This window comes from Brachycentrus maculatus, unplaced genomic scaffold (assembly GCF_059751285.1).
Source record: "Brachycentrus maculatus isolate JH-2025_06_01 unplaced genomic scaffold, ASM5975128v1 h1tg000093l, whole genome shotgun sequence".
Lineage (NCBI taxonomy): Eukaryota > Metazoa > Arthropoda > Insecta > Trichoptera > Brachycentridae > Brachycentrus > Brachycentrus maculatus.
The window spans coordinates 79,969-101,350 of NW_028280847.1; the positions used below are offsets into that span (position 1 = coordinate 79,969).

At 32.0% G+C, this 21,382-nt stretch overlaps 1 protein-coding gene across 1 annotated transcript in view; it reads left to right on the top strand.

The window, feature by feature from the left end:
* The window catches only part of LOC148310466 (uncharacterized), a 33,735-nt gene extending 12,388 nt beyond the window's left edge, over window positions 1-21,347 (top strand). The window contains exons 2-13 of the mRNA XM_088258383.1: window positions 6,890-7,202; window positions 12,554-12,692; window positions 13,237-13,301; window positions 14,189-14,327; window positions 15,727-15,839; window positions 16,537-16,668; window positions 17,436-17,558; window positions 18,461-18,680; window positions 19,017-19,162; window positions 19,726-20,268; window positions 20,602-20,814; window positions 21,168-21,347. Coding sequence (XP_088114509.1) covers window positions 6,929-7,202; window positions 12,554-12,692; window positions 13,237-13,301; window positions 14,189-14,327; window positions 15,727-15,839; window positions 16,537-16,668; window positions 17,436-17,558; window positions 18,461-18,680; window positions 19,017-19,162; window positions 19,726-20,268; window positions 20,602-20,814; window positions 21,168-21,283 — 2,223 coding nt within the window. The 5' untranslated portion in view covers window positions 6,890-6,928 and the 3' untranslated portion in view covers window positions 21,284-21,347. The remainder of the gene's footprint in view (window positions 1-6,889; window positions 7,203-12,553; window positions 12,693-13,236; window positions 13,302-14,188; window positions 14,328-15,726; window positions 15,840-16,536; window positions 16,669-17,435; window positions 17,559-18,460; window positions 18,681-19,016; window positions 19,163-19,725; window positions 20,269-20,601; window positions 20,815-21,167) is intronic.
* Window positions 21,348-21,382: the final 35 nt, after the last annotated feature.

The window sequence follows — 21,382 nt, forward strand, 5'->3', positions numbered from 1 at the left end:
GGAAAGCAAAATTTTGAAAGAAAATATTATTTTAGAAATTTTTATTAGAATTTAAGTTTTTTTAATTAATAAATGTTCAAATGGAAGCAACTGTAGCTTCCGAAACTAGTCGTTAAAATAAATATAACTCAAGTGGTTAAAAACAAGTGTTTTCATTTACAATTTCATCGTGTCTTACCACAAAGTGAATGACGAAACAATAAATAAAATAGGTTTCATTTAGCATTTCCAAAATACATATTTTGAACAATAAACTCTTTTTAAAGCTTGTTATTCACTCGCGAGGACTCACGAATTGCTCACTTTTTCGTAGCACCAGCAAACGTTATCTGGGGGGGGGGAGAGTGGGTGGTTGTGGGTTAACAAGAGGAAGGTAGAGTGGGGGTATTTGTGGTTACGAAAGCATCGAAACCCGTGAATAGATAAATAATTTATGCGACAATTTTTCTCGACATATTTATTATATATGATGATATCGACGCTGGAAAGTGAAAGGGGCGTAAATGACTTATTCGTAAAATATTAGTTTTTATTTTGGTAATGAGACATCGAGGCAATTTATTATTTAGCATTCGGAATTAAACATTGATTCGCAATACATCGGTGGTTCCATAAGGCGTGGGGTCAAACTCTGAATCAGTATTATCCACATTTGTTCACATTTTATTATTTCTCTTTTTTGCTCAAGATTATTTTATAGGTTATTATTTTAAACATTAAACGTTAATTATACAAATTTCGGCCATTAACTAGGTTTATACATTCTTAATATCTGCAGATTTTTTTTTGTAAAAATATAAACATTATCAAAATCACACTCAATTAGGAAGTTTATTGATTTATTGTCGCAAAAGAGGTATCAAATTAAGCCTATTTTATATTATTATTTTTTAGGTATTGTGATGCTCTGTTTTTGTTGACAAAATATAGTAAAACATTGCGCAGGCAGCACGAGACAAGATAAATTCATTGGAATCCCATATATATTGTAATAAAAAAGGGAAAACCGCTTTGCAAGACTCGAAAATACATATGACTGATAGATATCGACGTGACGCAAATGTAATGTAAAATGAAGAACTTGTGACGTTTATGATACGTTTATGAAAAAATTAAAGATTTGCCATACAATAAAATTTAGTTTTTTTTCAGGCATGGGATGAAAAAAAGGTCTTACGTTTTTTCGCTTTCCTGCGTCGATATGAATGAACCTACATTTATTGGAAAAATATAAATTCTTGTGATATTATTAATGTACGAGATTCTTCCAGTTAATACGCGTACTTATGATATTGTGTTTAAAAATATGAATCAAATAGGGGGAGAATACGATAAAATCGCTACATATCCAACAACTAAACTTCTAAAATATCTACATAAATGCAGGAATGACATCCCTGACACATCTTCAAAATAAAATGAAGCCTGTTGATTTTATCGTTTTGTTTTATTCTGTCATTTAAAATATGATCAATTATATTATTATATTAAAAATTTGAACAAATCAATAGGGTTTCTCATCGGATCGATGCGGTATTAACTCGATAACAGTATATGTAGGCACGGTTATCAGTTCTGCGCTCCAGATTCTCCGATATTGGAATGAAATATATTTGATAGGATTCAGATGACGTAAGTGAAGGAGTTCGGGGTGAACGACCTTACTCCTATTTAGAGGAAATGGGCCATGAATATACGTAATTCGGGAGATATGACTGTAAAAAAAACTAGTTTTAGTTTTTTTTAAATTTCAACTCTTAACCACACCCGATGGTGCATAGGACACTGCATCGTATAAACGCAGTGTCATCTTGATCGTTAACACACGAAGGAAAGGTAATCAGCCCTCCGCTTCAGGTACCAGTCCAGGGTTATGTTGAATAAATATTGGAGTGAAAAATCACTCAAATTTATTTGCTGGAAATCGAACCCAGGACCTCCAGTACGGTAGCCGAGCGTGCGGCTACACTATGGAGGCGGAATTTTTTTAAATATTTATAAATTAATAAAAAGGAAGACTTTGTCAAATCGAATTTTAATGAAGGAAATTCTTTAAATTTTCCTTTCAATGACGTTATAAACAGAAACAATTCGCTCACTCCTTTCAACGACGTCATAAGTATATAAAAAATCGTCAATTTTCAGGTGTGCATGTTTTCGGAATGCCCTGAAAATGTACAAAAAAAGCAAAAGCGGCATATTTTTAACTTAATATTTACCCGCTACAGGGCAGAAAGTGTTATTTTTGCATTTTGAAGAAAAGGTATTGTTAAATTTTTGGTTTAAATATACTCAATATTTATCAAATGGTGAAAAAACCTTCAAAAAAGGTTCAAAAAGGCTTGATATTTATTTCGAATACATTTTATTATATTTTTAAGCTTTAAAAACGATCTCCTGAAAAATCAAGTTTGTTTTATATATGACGCTGTTGAAAGGAGTGAGTGAATTGCAATAACGTGTGAATCATTTACCAAAATTAAATATTTTACCAAAATTACTTACCTTATTAATGATTTTTTTTTAGCTAAAACATTGTTCATCTTAATATAATACTGTTCTATTTTTTGTATATTTTTATGAAACAGTGAGAATGAATAAAGAGCACAGGTCACCATGATGATGACATAAAATATACAAAGTATGAGCCTCAAATCGAAGACAATTTTCTCCGACCCGAAATCGAATAACCTCTCATCCCGAGGGTGTTCGATATCACCCCGCGCCCCGCCGCCGCGTGTCGCCCTTTCAGCCCTTTATAATATAACCCGAAACAAAATTCTTATTTTGTTTTCTCGCAAATTTTCTATGCATGACAATAATCGCAACACCCCGGAGCTATAGCATAATATCACCTGTTTGTTTTTTGATCTCACGCTCTTATATGTATGTAAATATTCACGATATCACATTTTTTATCGCGTTTTTTCATTTTTGTAAATTAAAAAATCTAATATTAATTTCCAGAGCTTTACAACCATTTTAAACATTTAATATACGTAGGTATATTTATATATATATATATATATATATATATATATATATATATATATATATATATATATATATATATATATATATATATATTTATTTTTTTTTTTTATTTATACGGCACAAGAGCCTTTTACAATCTGATATATAACAATAAAGAACAGTGTATTTATATATAATGTAAATTAACCTAATCCCAAATTTTCAAAACTCGAGTTACGCATCCATATGCAGAGGCATCTTGTAAAAAAGGTACAAAGGGTTTGTAAATTAGCGGCCTTAAGCAATATCTTCCAACCAACCTAACCAGTATAAATGATTAAGGTATATACAACACCCTTTAGAGCTATTTCGATTCGTCAGCAGAGAACATTGATTTGTACTACCTAATTCAACGTAAGTTCTGCAGTTAGGCGAAAAATAGGGAAGGAACGTGGGAAGTAGGATGAAGAATAGACGAGAGAGAGAAGGAGAGCGTGATATGAGGACAGTTAGGACATAGTTTAATGAAAGATAAAAATATTATTTCACCCGTTTCTTTAAGTGGTTAAAGATAGTGAATTTTCAAGATTGGTATCTTCGGCAGAAAAGAAATGAATGATGAATGTGTCATGTCTAGAAATAGGATTTATTCTCTCCCGAGAAGGGCGAAGTGATTGAACATGATCGGAAAGGTACATGAAGTTTTCAATAATTCATTTTGGTGAACTTGGATTATAAAGAATATTGTTATATCGACTCTCTCCCTGCGAATCATCTTAAATGCTAGTTTGATAAAGATCGTTTTGTTTTAGTAAATCTAATTAAAATAAATTAAATTGCACACTTTTGGGGATCCCTCGAGTACCCTCGATCCCTCTAAAGTGATTCGCCTCTTTTCAGATCAATTGTACATTTACTTTGAGCAGAGTTACTAAAACAATACGATCTTTATGTTACTACCGTTTACGATATTTTACCAGGAACGAGCAGTCAGTTTTTTATTCAGCATGGGATTTACACATTCATATTTTTTTTACCGTGAAGGTAAGAAAAAGGTTAACTTCTAAAAGTTAGTTATTTTTATAGCTCTTTATATTGCCGTGAACTTCCAGACAAGTCGCATTTCAGGATACAAGCTTTATTTTTTGTAAACGGCCTTTATTTACTGTTATCAAGATTTCATACATTCGTCTTGTATTTGTTGGATATTCAATTTATTTAATAATTAACATATACATGACACACTTACTTTTAAAGCGTATATATTAATAACATAAATTACTAAGTAAGTAAAAAGACTCTTGTTAAAGTTGTAGAAGAATACCGTTTCGAAATATCCCTTTAGACATATTGTCTGTGTCTACTTGGTATTAAGTAATTTATCGTACGGAAATCGAATGTACCATTATTTTAATATAAATATTTTACACCCCTCATATTCCACTACAGCTAGAGCTATAACGTCTTGCAATATTCCTGAATTGACATTTGAGTTTATTTTAAGATTATCCTCGTTTTGTGTCATTTGTTCTATCTACAAAGCATTCTTCGGTAGACAAAAAGACAACAGATGTTCTTCATGCAGCATATTTGTCTGGCAAGAAGTGTATTAGTGAGCAGCGAACAAACTAAGCGCACACTTAACAAGCTGATAATTTACTTCGCCCGAGACGTGTAAAAATGCGAGCTATTCCTGGATACATTTTATATTTACCTCCAGCCGACACAAGCTTAACACGGGATCAAGAATTTATGTCTTCCCTATTCCTTGTCATTACGAACACAATGTGATACATACAAACCTAACACTCTCCTTAGCATTCATCTTTGTGTTATACCACTATTGAACACTAATTCGTGACTATCGGTTTCGGAATAATCATTCTATCAGGTCATTAAAATTAAATTATTACGGTCTGACATTTCGCTCACTCCTTTCAACAACGTCATAATATATCAAAAATCGTCGATTTTCAGTTGTGCATGTTTTCGAAATGCCCAGAAAATGTACCATATCCCAGCAAAAGCGGCATATTTTTAACTTGATATTTACCCGCTACAGGGCAGAAAGTGGTATTTTTGCATTTTGAAGAAAAGGTATTGTTTAATTATTTCGCAAAATGTATGCAATATCACGTAAAGTAATCACAGTATCTTAATCCAAAGACAATGTGAAGGACAGCACTGCTAAACGGAAACCGGTGATGTCGTATTTTGGATCCCGACCCGTTAATGTATACAATACCATATCCTTTAGTAAATTTGCATATTATACTCGGTCACACTAGAAAACCTAAATATACTTTCTATTTACATCTCCATAGATATTTAGCTTATTCTTGCAATTTGTATCGTTGAAGGTTTTTTTTTTAATGTGTGATAATTGAATTTGAAATTAGATTGGTGGATGATTCTCGACTGCGAAAGCGGTGTTGCGCAAGCCTATTAAACTATTTTAAATAAAATTCACTAATTTGAAGTTCAGTAAGTTTAATAAAAATGTAGATACATAGGTAATGTACGTTTTGCACGTAATTAGGTTATAACTTTCAAATTTATAAATGTATAGGGTGTCATTGTTCCTTCATTATTTTTTATAATAAATAAATGAAACCAACTATGTGAAAGAAAAAAACATACTTAAGTTTTGAAGATGAAAAAAAAAAAATTTTTGAAATATTTTATTCCAATTTTTTATTGGTCGTGACTCTTTTTTTGTATTTTATTTACGTTTTTCAAACCTAAAATGTAATGAAATCACAGTTTTGTGGAATATTTTCGTATGTTTTATAATTTACCGTGTTAATTTTTTTCTTCATATACATACTACCTAATATACAGAGAATATCTTTTATACCTTCCGATTGCAATTATAATTTCTGTAAGCCCAATCAATACAACTCGTAACTCGTTTCGTTTTTTTTATAATTATCATAACACTTTATTTATTTTTATTACAAAGCATTGAACATAAATTAATAGATACCGATATATCTCAATAAAGGCATCACCCGTTGGTAGATTTTTTCGGGAGATTTTAATTGGATGTAATCAAATCGCCTTTTATTCGGCATTAATAAAGGCCGGTGAAGATCCGATGGCAACCGACCCCTAACGACCGCTTTTAGGGTTAATATTTTGGGAGGACATATGAAGTCATCAATTTAGATTAGGAACCGCCGGCTTCTTTATTTACCATCGCTTCCCGTCAGCTACTCATTAATACCCGAATCAACAATGCCAGGAAACGGAAGAGGAACAAATGAATATGCAACGTTGTTCGTGTTGTGTATTCCACCTCTACTGAAACACCGATACAGTATGAGTTGCTTTTAGTTACAGGTAGCACCGAGACCCGTCTTACCTAGCTTACATGTTAGTACTACGTGCGTTATAGAATTAAAAATTATAAACAGATTATAAGTATAATTTATATTTGAAGCGCTAACTTTTTGATTTTCCATTTTATAATTAAAATGTAACTTTGTTTTAAAATCACTGTAAATATTTTATTATTAATAGTATTAATCAGTCTTGATAAAAAAGCGGTTAGCTTCGAAATCGGTAGACATTATAATTAAGTTATAATAAAATATTTACAGTGATTTTTAAAAAAGTTACATTTAATTATAGATTATAAGTAGTACAGGAAAAACTTTTTTAATTTCGTTTGGATTCGTTTGACTGGTTTTCTTATTAAATACCGGGTTTTTTGTTGCAACTCTGCGATATTTTATTAATTAATGTAAATATTATTACAATTTATTTTTTACCTCAAAATTTTGGTAACATTTTTGGTTATATTCTGTTTGGTATTGCTTGATTCATAGATTTTGGAAAGAAATAATAGAATAGTTAACCAATCAAAAACTTAATAAATATTTAAAAATAACGCCAGCGTTACTTTTTTTTACAGATTTCGACAGTGGCTTATCAGTGTCGTTAGAGTCGAGATATGGCTTTCCTGTGGGCTCGTGGAAGGTCCGACACCGTGGCATCCAACTCCCCCGGCCGACCTCCGACTGGACCGGCCGACTCGGACACCGCTATTTATAGCCAGCGCCCTGGGGGACCCAGCAAGCACACTAGGCAGGCGGTGGGGATGGGCCATCGTCCAGGGAACATCGCTAACCTGAAGATTTCCACGGGACAGTTCACCATCATGTTCGGGGTTCTGACACTGCTTCTAGTAGCGCAAGCCGACTTGACCAACTCGCACAAGACTGAAGGTAAAATTACTTTCCTTATAAAAAAATCTTTAATAAATCTATATTTAAAATTTAGAAGCATTTAGTAAAGCTGACTTAGTAAAAACAATTCGTATTAATGACTTAATGTTTCATAAATTCTATATTACAATTTTAAGTTCAGAAAAAGTTTTAGATTAACTAAACTATTTATTTAACTAAAATGTTGGAGCAATATTATGAGTAATCTTGAGAAAGAAGTTTACAAAGCCAACAAAGATAATAAGCCGCTTTAATAAGCTTATTTTAAAATAACAGCAGTAGTTTTAGTTGCTACTACTACTTAGTAGTAGCAATGTATCAGTTTGTTGGTTATTGCCGTAAGCTCACAATACACACTGACTAACCTACAATGACGTACATAAAATATGTGCTAGGAACAATGATACGTAACGAAAACTTAAGAAAATGTTACATACAGTTTAAGGTTTATGTGCATAAAATTATATATATATACTGTCTCCAAATATTAATAAGTTAGTGATTACCAATATTAAGTAACTGTATTCGTTTAGCAAATAAGTTTAATACCTACATACTTACTAACTACTACTACCCAATATAGCTATGTTCATGCATTGGATATTCCAATGTACAAACGTGGCTACAAAATTCTATATAGAAAAATATGACAAATAATATTTAGTATTCCCTGTAGTGCAAAAAAACAACCTTAGGAACGTAATATTTGGAACCGTTCTCCAAGTGGTTGGGGTGAGAGCGTGTTCTGATCATATAATCATTTTAAGTAAAAAGTACAATGAATCGCGAGCCATAAAGGTTTCAGGATAATAACGTGCACCCATTATTATAATTGGAGACACACGAATATCCCGAACGACACCTTTATTCACAATTCACGACGGCTGTTGTCCCCTAGTAAAATCGTTATAAGTATAAAGTTAGCACCGAGTACAGAAGTTCATATTTTCCAAAAACACGTTATTTCAAGTATATGAAGCACACTGCAATGATGCTAATGATCCAATCCACGTAGTTTTTCATTTCAAGCGGTTGCTGAAAATGTTTGGTATGAAGCCATCACGAAAAATATATATTTTGTTTGAAAGTACAGTAAAACCACGATATAACGGACTAATTGGCGGGAGGGGGTGTCCGTCAAATATTTTTAAAAAATAAGTCCGTTATATTGGTTTTGAATAAATCAAAAAACTTTTTTTAAAGGAATTACTCGCAAAGCCTCTATTATATGCTTGTCTGCGGGTTGGATAGCAAGGATAGGGAAGGTAGATGTGAAAAATACATCACAAATACCCAAACTGAAAATAAATCTTTCACGAATTTATTTTCAAATATGAACGCTGTACTTAGATATAAATAAACAATACAAAACACCAAAATTCTAATTTTTGTCTTTGGACAGTCGAGTCGTCGTGAAGTGACGTTGCTGTTTGATATCGCTGCGCTTGCTTTCCGTAATCCCGCATTAAAAGGGGATTCAAGTTTTGTTTTTTTTTTACTTTTGAAGTTTGCTGTTTTTTTAATCAACTCGCTTAAATTACGAAAATGCGTATAATATAGTTATATATAGACGTATGACGTGATTACCATGGCCATAAAAATTGTTTACATGCGAGGCCACTTAAATTTAAGCATATTAAATACGTTTAAAATATTAAATACGTTTTGAAGAAATACGCTTGTCTGGATCTTTTGTCTATTATATCCGAAGATTGTTCAACAGAGGTCCGTTATATCGAGGTGTTACTGTACACACATTTCCCACGGAGCGATCGATAAGATTGTCCCGCTAAGAGTGTCGCTTACTGATGCGATAAATTTATCGTTTACAAGGCAATTGAAGTGACATTTGCGATTCCTCGTTGGTGGAAGATTAGATGAATTTTCATTGAAGCGCATTGCCGGGCGCCATGACGCAACATATTGAGCTTCGAATTAAAGTTCCACGATCATACTTCAATTATACGAATTAAAATGAGTTACGTGCTTTAAATGGTGTACATTTATTCAATATTCCAGAAGACCCCTAAAAAACAAATGAATCCTTTGACGATAAAAGAGGAAATATATATTTTTATTTTATTTTATTAAATGAAAGAAGAAATAAAACATACACCATATGTCTTTGAAATTAGCGCATTTCATTTCAATTCGATTAGCGCGGTTGTAGTTCTTACCTCTTTTTCGGTCATTGTGCCTTGAAAGAAGATCACTTAATCAGATAATTATTTTTATAATTAGGTATCTTAAGGTTTATATTTGTCAAATAAATTCAATTTATAATATTATTTGCTTATAAAAATTAATACCAGGGCATTTATCAGAAAATTATGTAAATTTTGATTGTTCAGCTTTCAGTTTAAATACTCGTAAATATATTTTTTACTAGTTTATATTAGCGATACTCTAATCAAATAGGGTATATAACAAATTATTAAAGAAAACTTTTCATGAAGAGAAAACATATCTACTACATTTTTAATGCCAAACCAAAAACATAAAGTTGGATTTAGAGATTAATGTAAAGTCAACATTCAACATCCGTTCATGTGTTTGTTTTACTAAGTCGAATTCTAAATTCTGCTACTACTAATGACATCTCTCAGATTAGTTTTTATTTATCACGTGTATTTTTAACCGAAGCTACTGACATTAAATAAAGCGAACTAAATAAATACATTTGTTTATTAACATAACCGTGTAATAAATATTTTTCGTAGTAAAAGAATCGCAACGTATTAGTTTTTAAGTCATTTATATTTTCAATTATTTATCTCATATTCTGGCAACATCTGCAGTTATCAAAATGTCCCGCTATGTATCTCTTTCATTCTCATTACATTTTCATGTATTTATATTTATTTTTCTTGTATTCGTTTATTTATCCACACCAGCTCCCTATGTGGAGCATATGTAGTCCACAAACCGTTTCTAGGCTCTTGTGTCGGCTACCAGCTCCCTTGCACCTCCCAAGTCAAGTCCGCGTCCCGAAGTTCAGACGAGAACTGCCACCGAATTGCCACCAGTAAACGTTCTGGGGGGAGGAAACCTGATTTGTAAGATGGGCAAGCTTAATGGCAGCTCTCGGGAGGCATGTGTACGTGCATACATAGCCTAACCCACAAATTCTTGACCACAGTTGTATCCATGGTTTGCCAGAGTAAATTATGATAAATACTTTTTAAAAAGTACTTTAAAAATACCTTGTAACTCCAATACTTCAATATTTTTTCGTTATACGATTTGTTGACAATATTTCAAATCGAGTTTCGTTATTAAAACTTTTAATCTCTATAAATGGTAAATAATTTATTAGGTATTGTTTCGGACGGTTTTACCCTGGGGAAACGATGTAAACTATATGAAACTCGCATTTTTCAATTATAAATTTGTACTGAGGCAAAGGTATAAGTTATGAGTAGATACTGTATACAATGCTGCGTATTTGATCCTTTATTGAGAATAAAATAAAATTCGTTGTCTGTATTTAATGAAATATGTAAAAATAATAATAAATCAGAAAGCATTCCCTCTACATGCGTTTTTAAAACAATGATTTATAATTTAACTGCTTTTATTATTTCGCTGGTTAAATGCCAAAGGGCCATGACGCAAAATAGCGCTTTATTCCAAAAATGGTATCTTAATCGTCGATTTAGATACCATTTTTGGAAAAAAGAGTTTTTTTGGGTTGTGTCCCTGTGGCATTTAACCGGCGATTTATTTAAATGCCAGATTCGTCATATGTTTTTTTAAAGAACTAACTAACGATCATTTAACTTACCCAGAGGAAGGCAAAGAGGATCGAATGACGTAATACTTTACCTAATACAAATAACTCATTTGAGATGAGTGAAAAAAATCAGCACAAAAAATGTTTGAATGCGTGAGGCAGTGTGCGGCAACATTTATAGCACACTTTTTCGGCTTTCCTCGCATTCAAAATTCATCAAAATCATATAATTTTCGACACATAAACTTATTTTACCATTCTTTCATAATTTATTCACTGTGCGCATTTAAACCATATCGCTTTTAATGGAATAGTTTAACCATAAATATTTTATATGGGTAAAAATAAAACATTTTAAGTTGTTTATTTTTCATTTAGGCACGCGATCACCCGTTACAATCAATCGAAGGTTGTTATTTAAATTTAATTGTCCATTGACAAAAACATTTGGGCACGTGCGATTCCCACCAATTTATTCTACTACCCGAACTTAAAAATAATATTTTAAGCGCCATTTATTCATTTATTATTCTAGATTCTTATCCTATTATTCTAAATAATATAAAAACCAATTGATGTTCGTCAGATATAAAGAAACTCGCTAATGGCTCAACCGATTTGAATAAAAAAAAATGTGGTATAAAACGAATGAAAATTTGGAAAAACGCATAGCAGTAGGCAAAAAATCGAAATTGGATTTTTTATGGGAATAGTGCATGGCGGACAGGGTGCTTCATGAAAGCATTTTCAATCAAGTCACTTGGCATTTTCAATGTTTTCGATTACATTTTTGTTCCATAGATTTGAATGTTTTACACTTGAAATGTATGCTTTCTATTTTACTCTCTTTCCATTTAATCAGACCGAGCCACAGCAATGCGTGGCCGGGTACAGGTAGTTCTAAATATAAATATATATTATTTTTATAGTAATAAAAGCTGAGCAGTCAAATATTGACAGTGCCCTTAAAACAATACTGTTATAAAAAAATATTTAGTAGCTATGTCAGTTTTATTGAAAATTGTTTTATTTTTATTACATTCACTTTTAACTACAATAATTAAAACTGTTATATGAAATATCTTGGTCACATAAAAATTTGTATTATAAGGGCGTTAAAAAAATGGTTTTGTCCATCAAAATCGAAAATGTATTTTTTTTGCCAAAATAAAGCTGAAACATAATCAGCTTTATTAAAAGTTAAAAAATATATTTTTAAATTTATCTATTTTATTTATTTAAAAAATTAGAATAAAATTTCAATATTTCTCAAAACAGTACCTTCATATCGTGGGTATACTGGCAAAAAACGTCAACTCTAAAATCCCTGTTTTAATAATCCTTGTTATTTAAAGCTTTCAACCTGAATAAAATATCCGCTATTTAACTTAAAGTTTAATTTACTTTTAAAACCACATAAACATAACATTTGAAACTACTTAGTTTATTTGCCAGTTTATAGAACATTGAAAACTTTATAATACTGCATCATTAGTTCGAAATTGGATATTTTCGATTTTTTTGCCAGTACACCCACGATATGTGTTTTTACATAATTATTCATAGATTTTTGTGAATGTCTCAGAACAATCTTACTTATTTACCATTTTGTTCCCAGGGTGCGTTTTTCCATCAAAATGGAATGGTCGCTGGTTCCAGTCCGGAGTGATCCAACAGATATCCATCGAGGGGGACCGTTTATCCAGCAAAGGAAAGTGCCTTTCTTCCGAGGGAGATAAATTTCTCCTGGTGGACGAGTAAGTTCCACTATCAAACTTATTTTAATATTGACCAGAATAAACAAATTATTCTGGTCAATATTATCAATTTGGAGCGAATGGATAACGAGAGAATAATTAAGAAAGTATATGTGGCGAATGTGAAGAACGAGGATGGCGGAAAAAGACTTGGCTCGATCAGATCAATTAGAACCTAAAATCGGCTGGTGTCAAAAGTCTGCGTAATCAGAGGGCATGTATGACTAGATGTATGATGTGAAGGAAGCTAGAAGTGTATGTCAAGACAGAAGAGTGTGGCGTTTCATCCTCTTTGCCCACCCCTACGGGGAAACGGCGTGATGGTAGCAATAATAATAATAATCATTTATGCAAGACAGACTCTACATCGCTTTCCTGTACCATGTTTCTCTTGTGACATATATATTTAAATTAATTTTAATGTCAGAGTCACCGATATACAAGTGGATATAACTCTTAATGCTTATAGCATATAATTTTGTGATAGATGAAATACATCATAGTTATAACAAAAATCTTACCCATTTATTGTTTGATATTTCAGAAAAGGCTGCTATAGATGTGTCGTAATCCACGAAAAACACCTCAATGTCCTCCAATATAAAGAAAGTAAGGATTCTTTTATCTTATTATCTTATCATTTAAAAAAATAATTGTATCAACTGAAATCTTTTATATTTATTTCCATTTTCCATCATAAAGCACGGAAAATTTCCAGCTCATGATATTATTAATTGTTTATAATATATTTCTATCCAGATAAAACTTGACAACCAATAATCTCTATGATGGCCTTCCTCGTAACATGAACACTAAAATTCTGTACTAGATTGCGGAAAAAATCATAACGTTAACTTCTTCTTTTTATTGACATCTCAACATAGATAAAGAAGAATATGGAAGTCTGGTTATTTACAGGGTACGATAGGTTACAAGCCCTGTAAATACCCAGACTCCCATATTCTTCTTCATCTAGGCTGAGATGTCAAAAAATTGTAAAAATAACTCATAAACCTAGATTTGTAAACAAGTATTTAAACACATACACTCAAAATGTTGTGAACATTTTATCTTATTCAGAGTTACTACTAATAAACAAAAAGTTATTCTCAATATTATTAATATTTAAAGCATTTACTTTGTGGTTAGTCATTTTTACTTATTTATTTTTTTACAAAAATGTTAATAATATTAGTATATAACCACTCACCGAGATTTTTATGTCTACCAGTTTTGTACGTCTTGAAACCGGTAGACATAAAAATCTCAGTGAGTGGTTATATACTAATATTATTAACATGTTTGTAAAAAAATAAATAAGTAAAAAGTTATTACTTGTAATGTCATCTCTATCAGACAAATTTATTTTCACCATGCCTTGTATATTATAAATTAAGAAAGGTCAAGGAGATAATACTACACACAATATACACATTCAATAAAAGACCAGGGTTAATAATAAAACGTTTGTAATATAAACCATATTATATTTCCAGCATACTGCCTTGGGAGAGAAGCCATTCCTAACCTATGTTCTCTTATTACTGGAGATGCATTACTCTACTCCATGTTTCGAGAAAATGCTTCCCCTGTCACATGTCCACTTAGAGGGCCATTTTCTTTTACGTATAACAGGTATGCCATGTTCATATTAAAATACTGTTGTTTAGTTTAAGAAGCGACCTCGAATCCACATACCTCAGAAACCAATGATAGCCATACTGACTACAATATCCATACTCATTTTAACATGACATTAATGCTGGAAAGTGAAAGAACATAGTTTTAGTAAGACTTTTGTCTAAAAACAGTGGATAAAGAAAAGGCCATAGTAAATGCAATTACATGTGAATATTCACGGTGGTCATATTAGAAGCTCGTTTCCTTAACTACGTGATTTTAAACATAGCTCTTGCCCAAGACGGGGAGGCTACAGTGCGATATAGAAGATACCTACCTATTGAAATGTCAGTTTGAGTATACGAGTAAAGTTTTATTTTATAAACACAAGTAATACACATCTTCCAAAATTCAAAACAATTCGCAACACTTTCATGAGGCCATGTGTTGTATCATTAATCAATCAACTGCCTCAGGGTACATCCTCCATAAGGACCACAGAGGTGTTCTTAGTTTGAAGAAAGATACTTGAAGCCATACTGCTTGCCTTAGTGTGGCTTGGTGTGGTGTTCAAGTAATACTGTATTGTTTCATATACCAATGGCAAATCTACACCTTAATAATAAAATAAAAAAAGTTTCGCTTAAAATATTGTTTACGCATGCATAATGTTGTTTAATAACAAGAAAGCTGATCTTTTCGACGTGTTTTAAGTTTTGTACTGACATTTATTGGTAGAACTACATACCAACGTCATCAGACTGGTTAGTCACGATGAAACCCGGCAACTTATCAAGTAAAATAAATGTGGAAAAATCTAAATATATAGGTAGTATTTTATTATTCTTACTGACGTGGTACATATAAAAGTGAATGGTTAAAGAAACTGGCTTATTTTTTAAACTGAATCACATGGATACATATAGAATCGCAGTCCTCTTTTGTGAAATTATGACAATTTACAGGCTCAGATTTGTCTCTCGGGGCTTGAAAAATATTTACAAATATGTAACTTTTATTCCATTTCAATTTTATTTTAATCATCGCTGTACTAATGTCAAAAACATTTTTTGTTTAGTATCTAACAGGGCATTGAAGTATCCAGTATCCATCCATCAATACCTTCTTACTACATAAAGTTAAAAAGTCCTCATTCTGCTACACACACAAAGTAATTCAGAGAATCAACGAAGCGGTGAATTGGAAAACAGTCCCCAAGGACACTTCTGTCCATTTTTTTGTTGTTTTTTTTCTTCTCAATTTCATCAACCTTCTATTTTATCTTTCTCTTACCAAGAATGACAGTCCAGATTATCTATTTCACTATTTTTTCTCCTCTTTGTTTTTCATTACAGTTTTTAGTTTTTACATTTTTTTAAATGAGTATTTACAAGAATCTTTTTTAATATTTCAGAGGACATGGGGATTGCAAAAGTCCTGTTTCATCTATAGAGAGCTGCACGGAAGAGTCCCGTTTGCTGTTGAACTACCAAGCATGCCCTGATGTATATGGCTCAGAGAGCACAGGTAATTTCTTGTTATAAAATTATGGTAAACACATAGTTATTGGCACCCCCCCCCCCCCACTTTTCACAGTTAGGGCCCTGGCAATTTAATTTATGAATTTTATCTGATATACTTATGTTTTTATCCATGAAAATACTGCGAAATTAGCAATGATGATTTTGTCCAAATGCTTTTTCTAGCCGAGTTTGAAACAAATTTTTCAATTTTTAGGTTTTCTTTTTTTTAAACTGCGTACATAGTACTAGATTTATGTTATTAATTTACTGTAATCATTTTTTTTATTAATTCTTGTTAATGTATTATATCATTATGTCAAAGCAAATGAAATTTTGTATATTACGTCAATTACTATCTTTGTCAATTATTGTACTCAAAAATGTAAATCATTTTACTATGGAGTAAATAATTTGACGTTTAGAAATTGTTTTTTTTTACTTAACATAATTCTTTTATACAAGGTATTTTCTTAATGAATATGTATAGGTTTTTTTCTCTAAATGCTCAAAAGCAATAAGCAATGTTAGTTAAATTGTTACCTTATGTTTTTGCTAACAAGATTATATATATTTTTAAAACCTTAATCACTGTGCCTTTGTGTGTGTGTAAAATAAATTAACGTGTCCTTACTTTTTTCAATAAATGTAATGTTGTTCATTACATAAATAAGTGCTTAACTATTATTATAATGATTTTTCAGTGGAAGAACTTGAATGTCTAGCGACATGGAAAGAAGGCAGCTTGAGATACTTAGTTGGGAAAGTACATCATAATCATGCAACCAGCAATGAAGATAGGTATCGCTGTTTCGTTTATGAAAAAAGTGGCTTAGGTAATCAATTTATCTTATCTTATATTATATAAATAAATACCCTTAATTTGTTTTTTTTTTTAATTCTAAGATTTTTAGATTTTTAAAGTCTAAAAGTGTAAATTGTTTTGTTTCAAAAAAATGGAAATAATACTTTTGAATTTTTTGTAAATAATCATACCATGTTCAAACTTATTTGTGTGTAAATTACTCTAGTCAAGAGTGTAATGATACATTAACGTAATGGTGGCAAATTTATTAAATAGGTACCAATTTCACCAAACTTTTATTCTTACTTATTACCATACAAGTGCAGGCATTATTAGTTGAAAATAGCAAAAACCAAATGTTTTTGCATATGTTGCAGAATATCAATGAAATTTTATCAATGAATATCAATAAAGTATTTGTAAAATGGGAAAATAATTACCTTATATCATCAGAAAAACTTAAATGTATATTTCACACAGCTTAGGTAAGGTTCATTTATTCAAACCCTTATCCGCGCCCCAATGGTGCATAGGGCACTGCATCATATAAACGCAGTGTTATCTTAATCGTTAAAACACGAAGGAAAAGTTATCAGCCATCCGCTTCAGGTACCAGTCCAGGGTAATATTGAATAAATATTAGAGTGAAAAAAATCACTTACATTTATTAGTCCCCCCTCTGGGAATCGAACCCGGGACCCCCAGAACGGTAGCCGAGCGCGCTGACCATTACACTACGGAGGTAGACAAAAGGGTAGGTAAGGTTAGATTAAGTTATTTACTCTTAAAATTTTCTAGGTATACATGCACTGAATAAAGAGGGAGATGGAGTAGAGTTCCGAGTAGCGCAGTCCGGAGATGCAACTTGCAATGGCTTATTTAGTGCCACCGAAGGATCACGCACAATGGCACTTAAAAAAGGTAATTATTGTATACCCATCATTACAAAATCCCTAGAGATCTGTACATAATAATAATAATAATAAAACCCTTATCCGCACCCAATGGTGCATAGGGCACTGCATCATATAAACGCAGTGTTATCTTGATCATTTACACATGAAGGAAAGGTGATCAGCCCTCCGCTTCAGGTACCAGTCCAGGATAATATTGAATAAATATTACAGTGAAAAAAAATCACTTGTATTTATTTTACACCCCTTGGGAATCGAACCCTGGACCTCCAGAACGGTAGCCGAGCAGCTTGACCATTACACTACGGAGGTGGATCTGTACATACTTGCAAAAATTAATGTAATATTTTTTAAATGCCATAATTTTAAATACAGTAACTAATACATTTTTTTATTTTTTTTTTTTTTATTAAATACAACTTTTTCTTGTTTATTTGTAGTTTGGTACAACTGTAGCAATCTCCAAGTAAATTATTTTAGAGCTATGACATTTGTTCTAGTAGCCACCCTTTTACGGCATATTATTATTAAAGCCAAATTAATAATAGCTAAGTAAATTTGCTCAAAATAAATATTTGCATTGATGTAATAAATCATACACTTTAGGGTAATAAGATTATGATTTTTTAAAGCACCGTGCATATATTTACTTTCAGTTGATTTACCGAAACAAATGACCTTTACCTAACTAGCATTAGTGATAATTTGCCAGGAAAGTGTCGATATTTGGAAAAATCCTATAAAAAAATACCATTGCATACAAGAAAAAAATACCAAACATTGTTTATGTCACTTCTACGTCTTTTTAAAACTCCCTAGTACATATGTATATAAACTCTGTATGTATCTGCGGTCCGCAGGAGGCCACCTAAGGTGAAAGAAGTGATAAAGTTGTCAATATATTTCCAGTCCCGCTGACCTGGAAATGTAGATTTCCTTCTTGGATGACATTCCCCGGGCACTGGCACACACTGGACTACTCCAGCACCTACTCCTTTCACCAGAAAAATGCAACGCTTCGCATCACCAATCAGACGGGAGCTGACATAAAGGTCCACTGCGCTATCATCAAGGCCTCCTCTCCGAGTGGTAATTCTGTGGCTCTAGTAGCGCATTGGCAACATCACTGGTGAGTAATACTCCATTTGTATTTTTTTCATCAATCTGTACGCATATAATATAAAATTAGGCGCCATAAGAAGATTAAACCATTGAACAACTAATCTCTCCCAATCATATATCTAAAAGCTAGATAATTAGACAAACTAATTCCATTTCAATGAATCATAAATCTTGTACATCACAAGCAAAGTAAATTCATTTTATTTCTCCAAATAATATATTAAAATGATCCACAAAGTTAATGCTTCAAATATTTAAAAAAAGTAAAAAGCATTAAAATTTTCACTTAAAACTTTGCATATACATATGTATAAATATTACAAATAAAATGTATTCTTTTCAGTGTGGGACGTTACGTTTGCCTCGCTTTCCACCGGCGCGTGGCGCACGCCGCGGAACTGCAGACCGGACGCCCTGCCGCGCGCCCCGAAGACGCCTGCTCTCCCTCCCACTTCCAGCCCGCCACCCTACCCTACCTCACCTTAGTCAGTTAGTGTACAACCTGATTTTACTATTTACTCAATATTTATAAAGTATCTCATCAGATACACTCGATAGTGCTTAGAATGCTGAATAAAATAATGCAGCATTATCCGGTGAATTTAAGGTGATCAGTCTCAGTATGTTAGACTTTTTGTCATATTTTACATATGATGACTGTAGTATTAGTAGAGGAAAAATTATGTCTAGTTAAATGACCAGATAGGTGATAGTATGTGCTCTTTTATTACAGTCCACCATGCATATTTATTTTTATAGTGGCAATCCTAGACACTGGACTCGACAAAAGAAGGACCGTTTCATGCTTTGAACTTAATTTAGAATGGGCATTTTCATTACCTTTTTTATTGTTGATGCTTTTATAAATATACATAAAATTATGAACTATATGAAGAAAATGTTCTGATGATCTTTTTCTAACAAATTATCTAGAGTTATAAAACCTGTTGTCGAGATCAGAATTAAACTTTTTAATTCATTACTTTCCAAAGTCATGATGCTTAATTGATATTTGTTTATTGATATACTAATTATTATGTTTTAATTTTCAGCTACCAATCCTGAAGCGAGAGATTGTCCTTACTCTGGAAAGTTTGAAATTACAGGTCTAAAAATTCTTCAAAGAAACGCTCGATCATTAATTCCAAAAGTAACAATGGATAATTCAACAGAACCAGAGAAGAATCATAAAAACAAAAGATCGCACGCACGTAACCACAGAAATCATAAACATATCAACTCTGAGACTAACTCGGACGAGAGTTTATCAGCTGTCGAACGGAAGAAGAAAAAATATGACAAGATGTTAGAAAAAATATTTGCTAAGGAAGCAATAAAGAAAGAGCTGAGGCTTAAACGAAAGCAAATGGAACTAGAAGCAAATGAGACATTGTCATATAAGAATGTTTCTTCAGTAGAGAGCAAAATAGAGTTTAGTAATTTGACGAGTGAACTAATTAGAAAGCGTAGGTCGAATGGAAAAACAGATGGTACTACTTGCGTGAATAATGATTTTTCTATGTTAGATATCGGTTGTAATATACAAGAAAGTATGGTATTCCATTCGTCTTGTGACAATAAAGACTTTATCACAGGTAAAAAAAAAACAATTGTTTACATAATATATTTTCTTTGACCTTACAAATTTTCATCTGGGTTATATTCCTAAGCAAACAGTGCATTGGATTGACGCCGCATTAAGTCAATCATTAATTGTATGAAAGCAAAGTGATCAGTTCTGACAGGCATATATATGAACAAGATCATGGTTAACATAAATGGCCTATTTAAAATTGCAATATGTGTCTAGTATCAGATTATATTTACATATGAAATCAGTGGTGCCAATAACTGTAAGGGAATGGGGAACGCCAACAACTCCTTGTTCAATCCGGCCATGAATATTAATATTTTATTGATATTTCCAGCTTACTCTTGTCACGGCGGATGGTCAGAAAATGGGACTTCATTCCTGATCACAACTCCACTAACACGGGATTCCATCGGAGCAAAGAGATTTTGTTTTGTTTATAAAGAATCGCCAGACAGGATGATTCATTTCACACGGTCTTCAGTTAGCTGTGATCGTAATATAAGACCAGGAATTGATGGTGCTCTTGTATTTAATGCCACGAGTTCAGGTATGGTCTTCATGGTTTTATTAGTAATAATAGCTGTGTAGGAATGTTCTGCTAACCCGTTTCACCAATTATGACGAAGTTTTGAAGGATTACTAAAGATTTTTCATTCATTGATACTACTTACAAACTTGATTTAAAGATAACTTGAGATATGATCTAGATTTCTATGGTGTAAATCTTTTCAGATTTAAACAATCACTGAATATATTAATTATGTTGTTATGACTTATTTTATTTTAACCGTGTTTATGTATTTATTATTATATGTAATTAAATTTCATGTTATCATTGTATTTTTAAGAAATAAGTTCATAAATTAACACAATAATCAGAAGGATAATATTTTGTTTCAGGTGAATGTGTGGAAACATCCAACGGAATGGCAGTATACAATCGTAGCTGGATTATTTTAGACTGTTTATTTTATAATTTCCTCTTTATAGTATCACACTTTATGTTTTCTAGATGATTCATCATGGGAAAGTGATAAATGCTGCAATCTTGTAGTAATAAACTTGTGATTGCATTAGTAAGTAAGGCTTCTTTATTATTCTAAAATATCCCATTC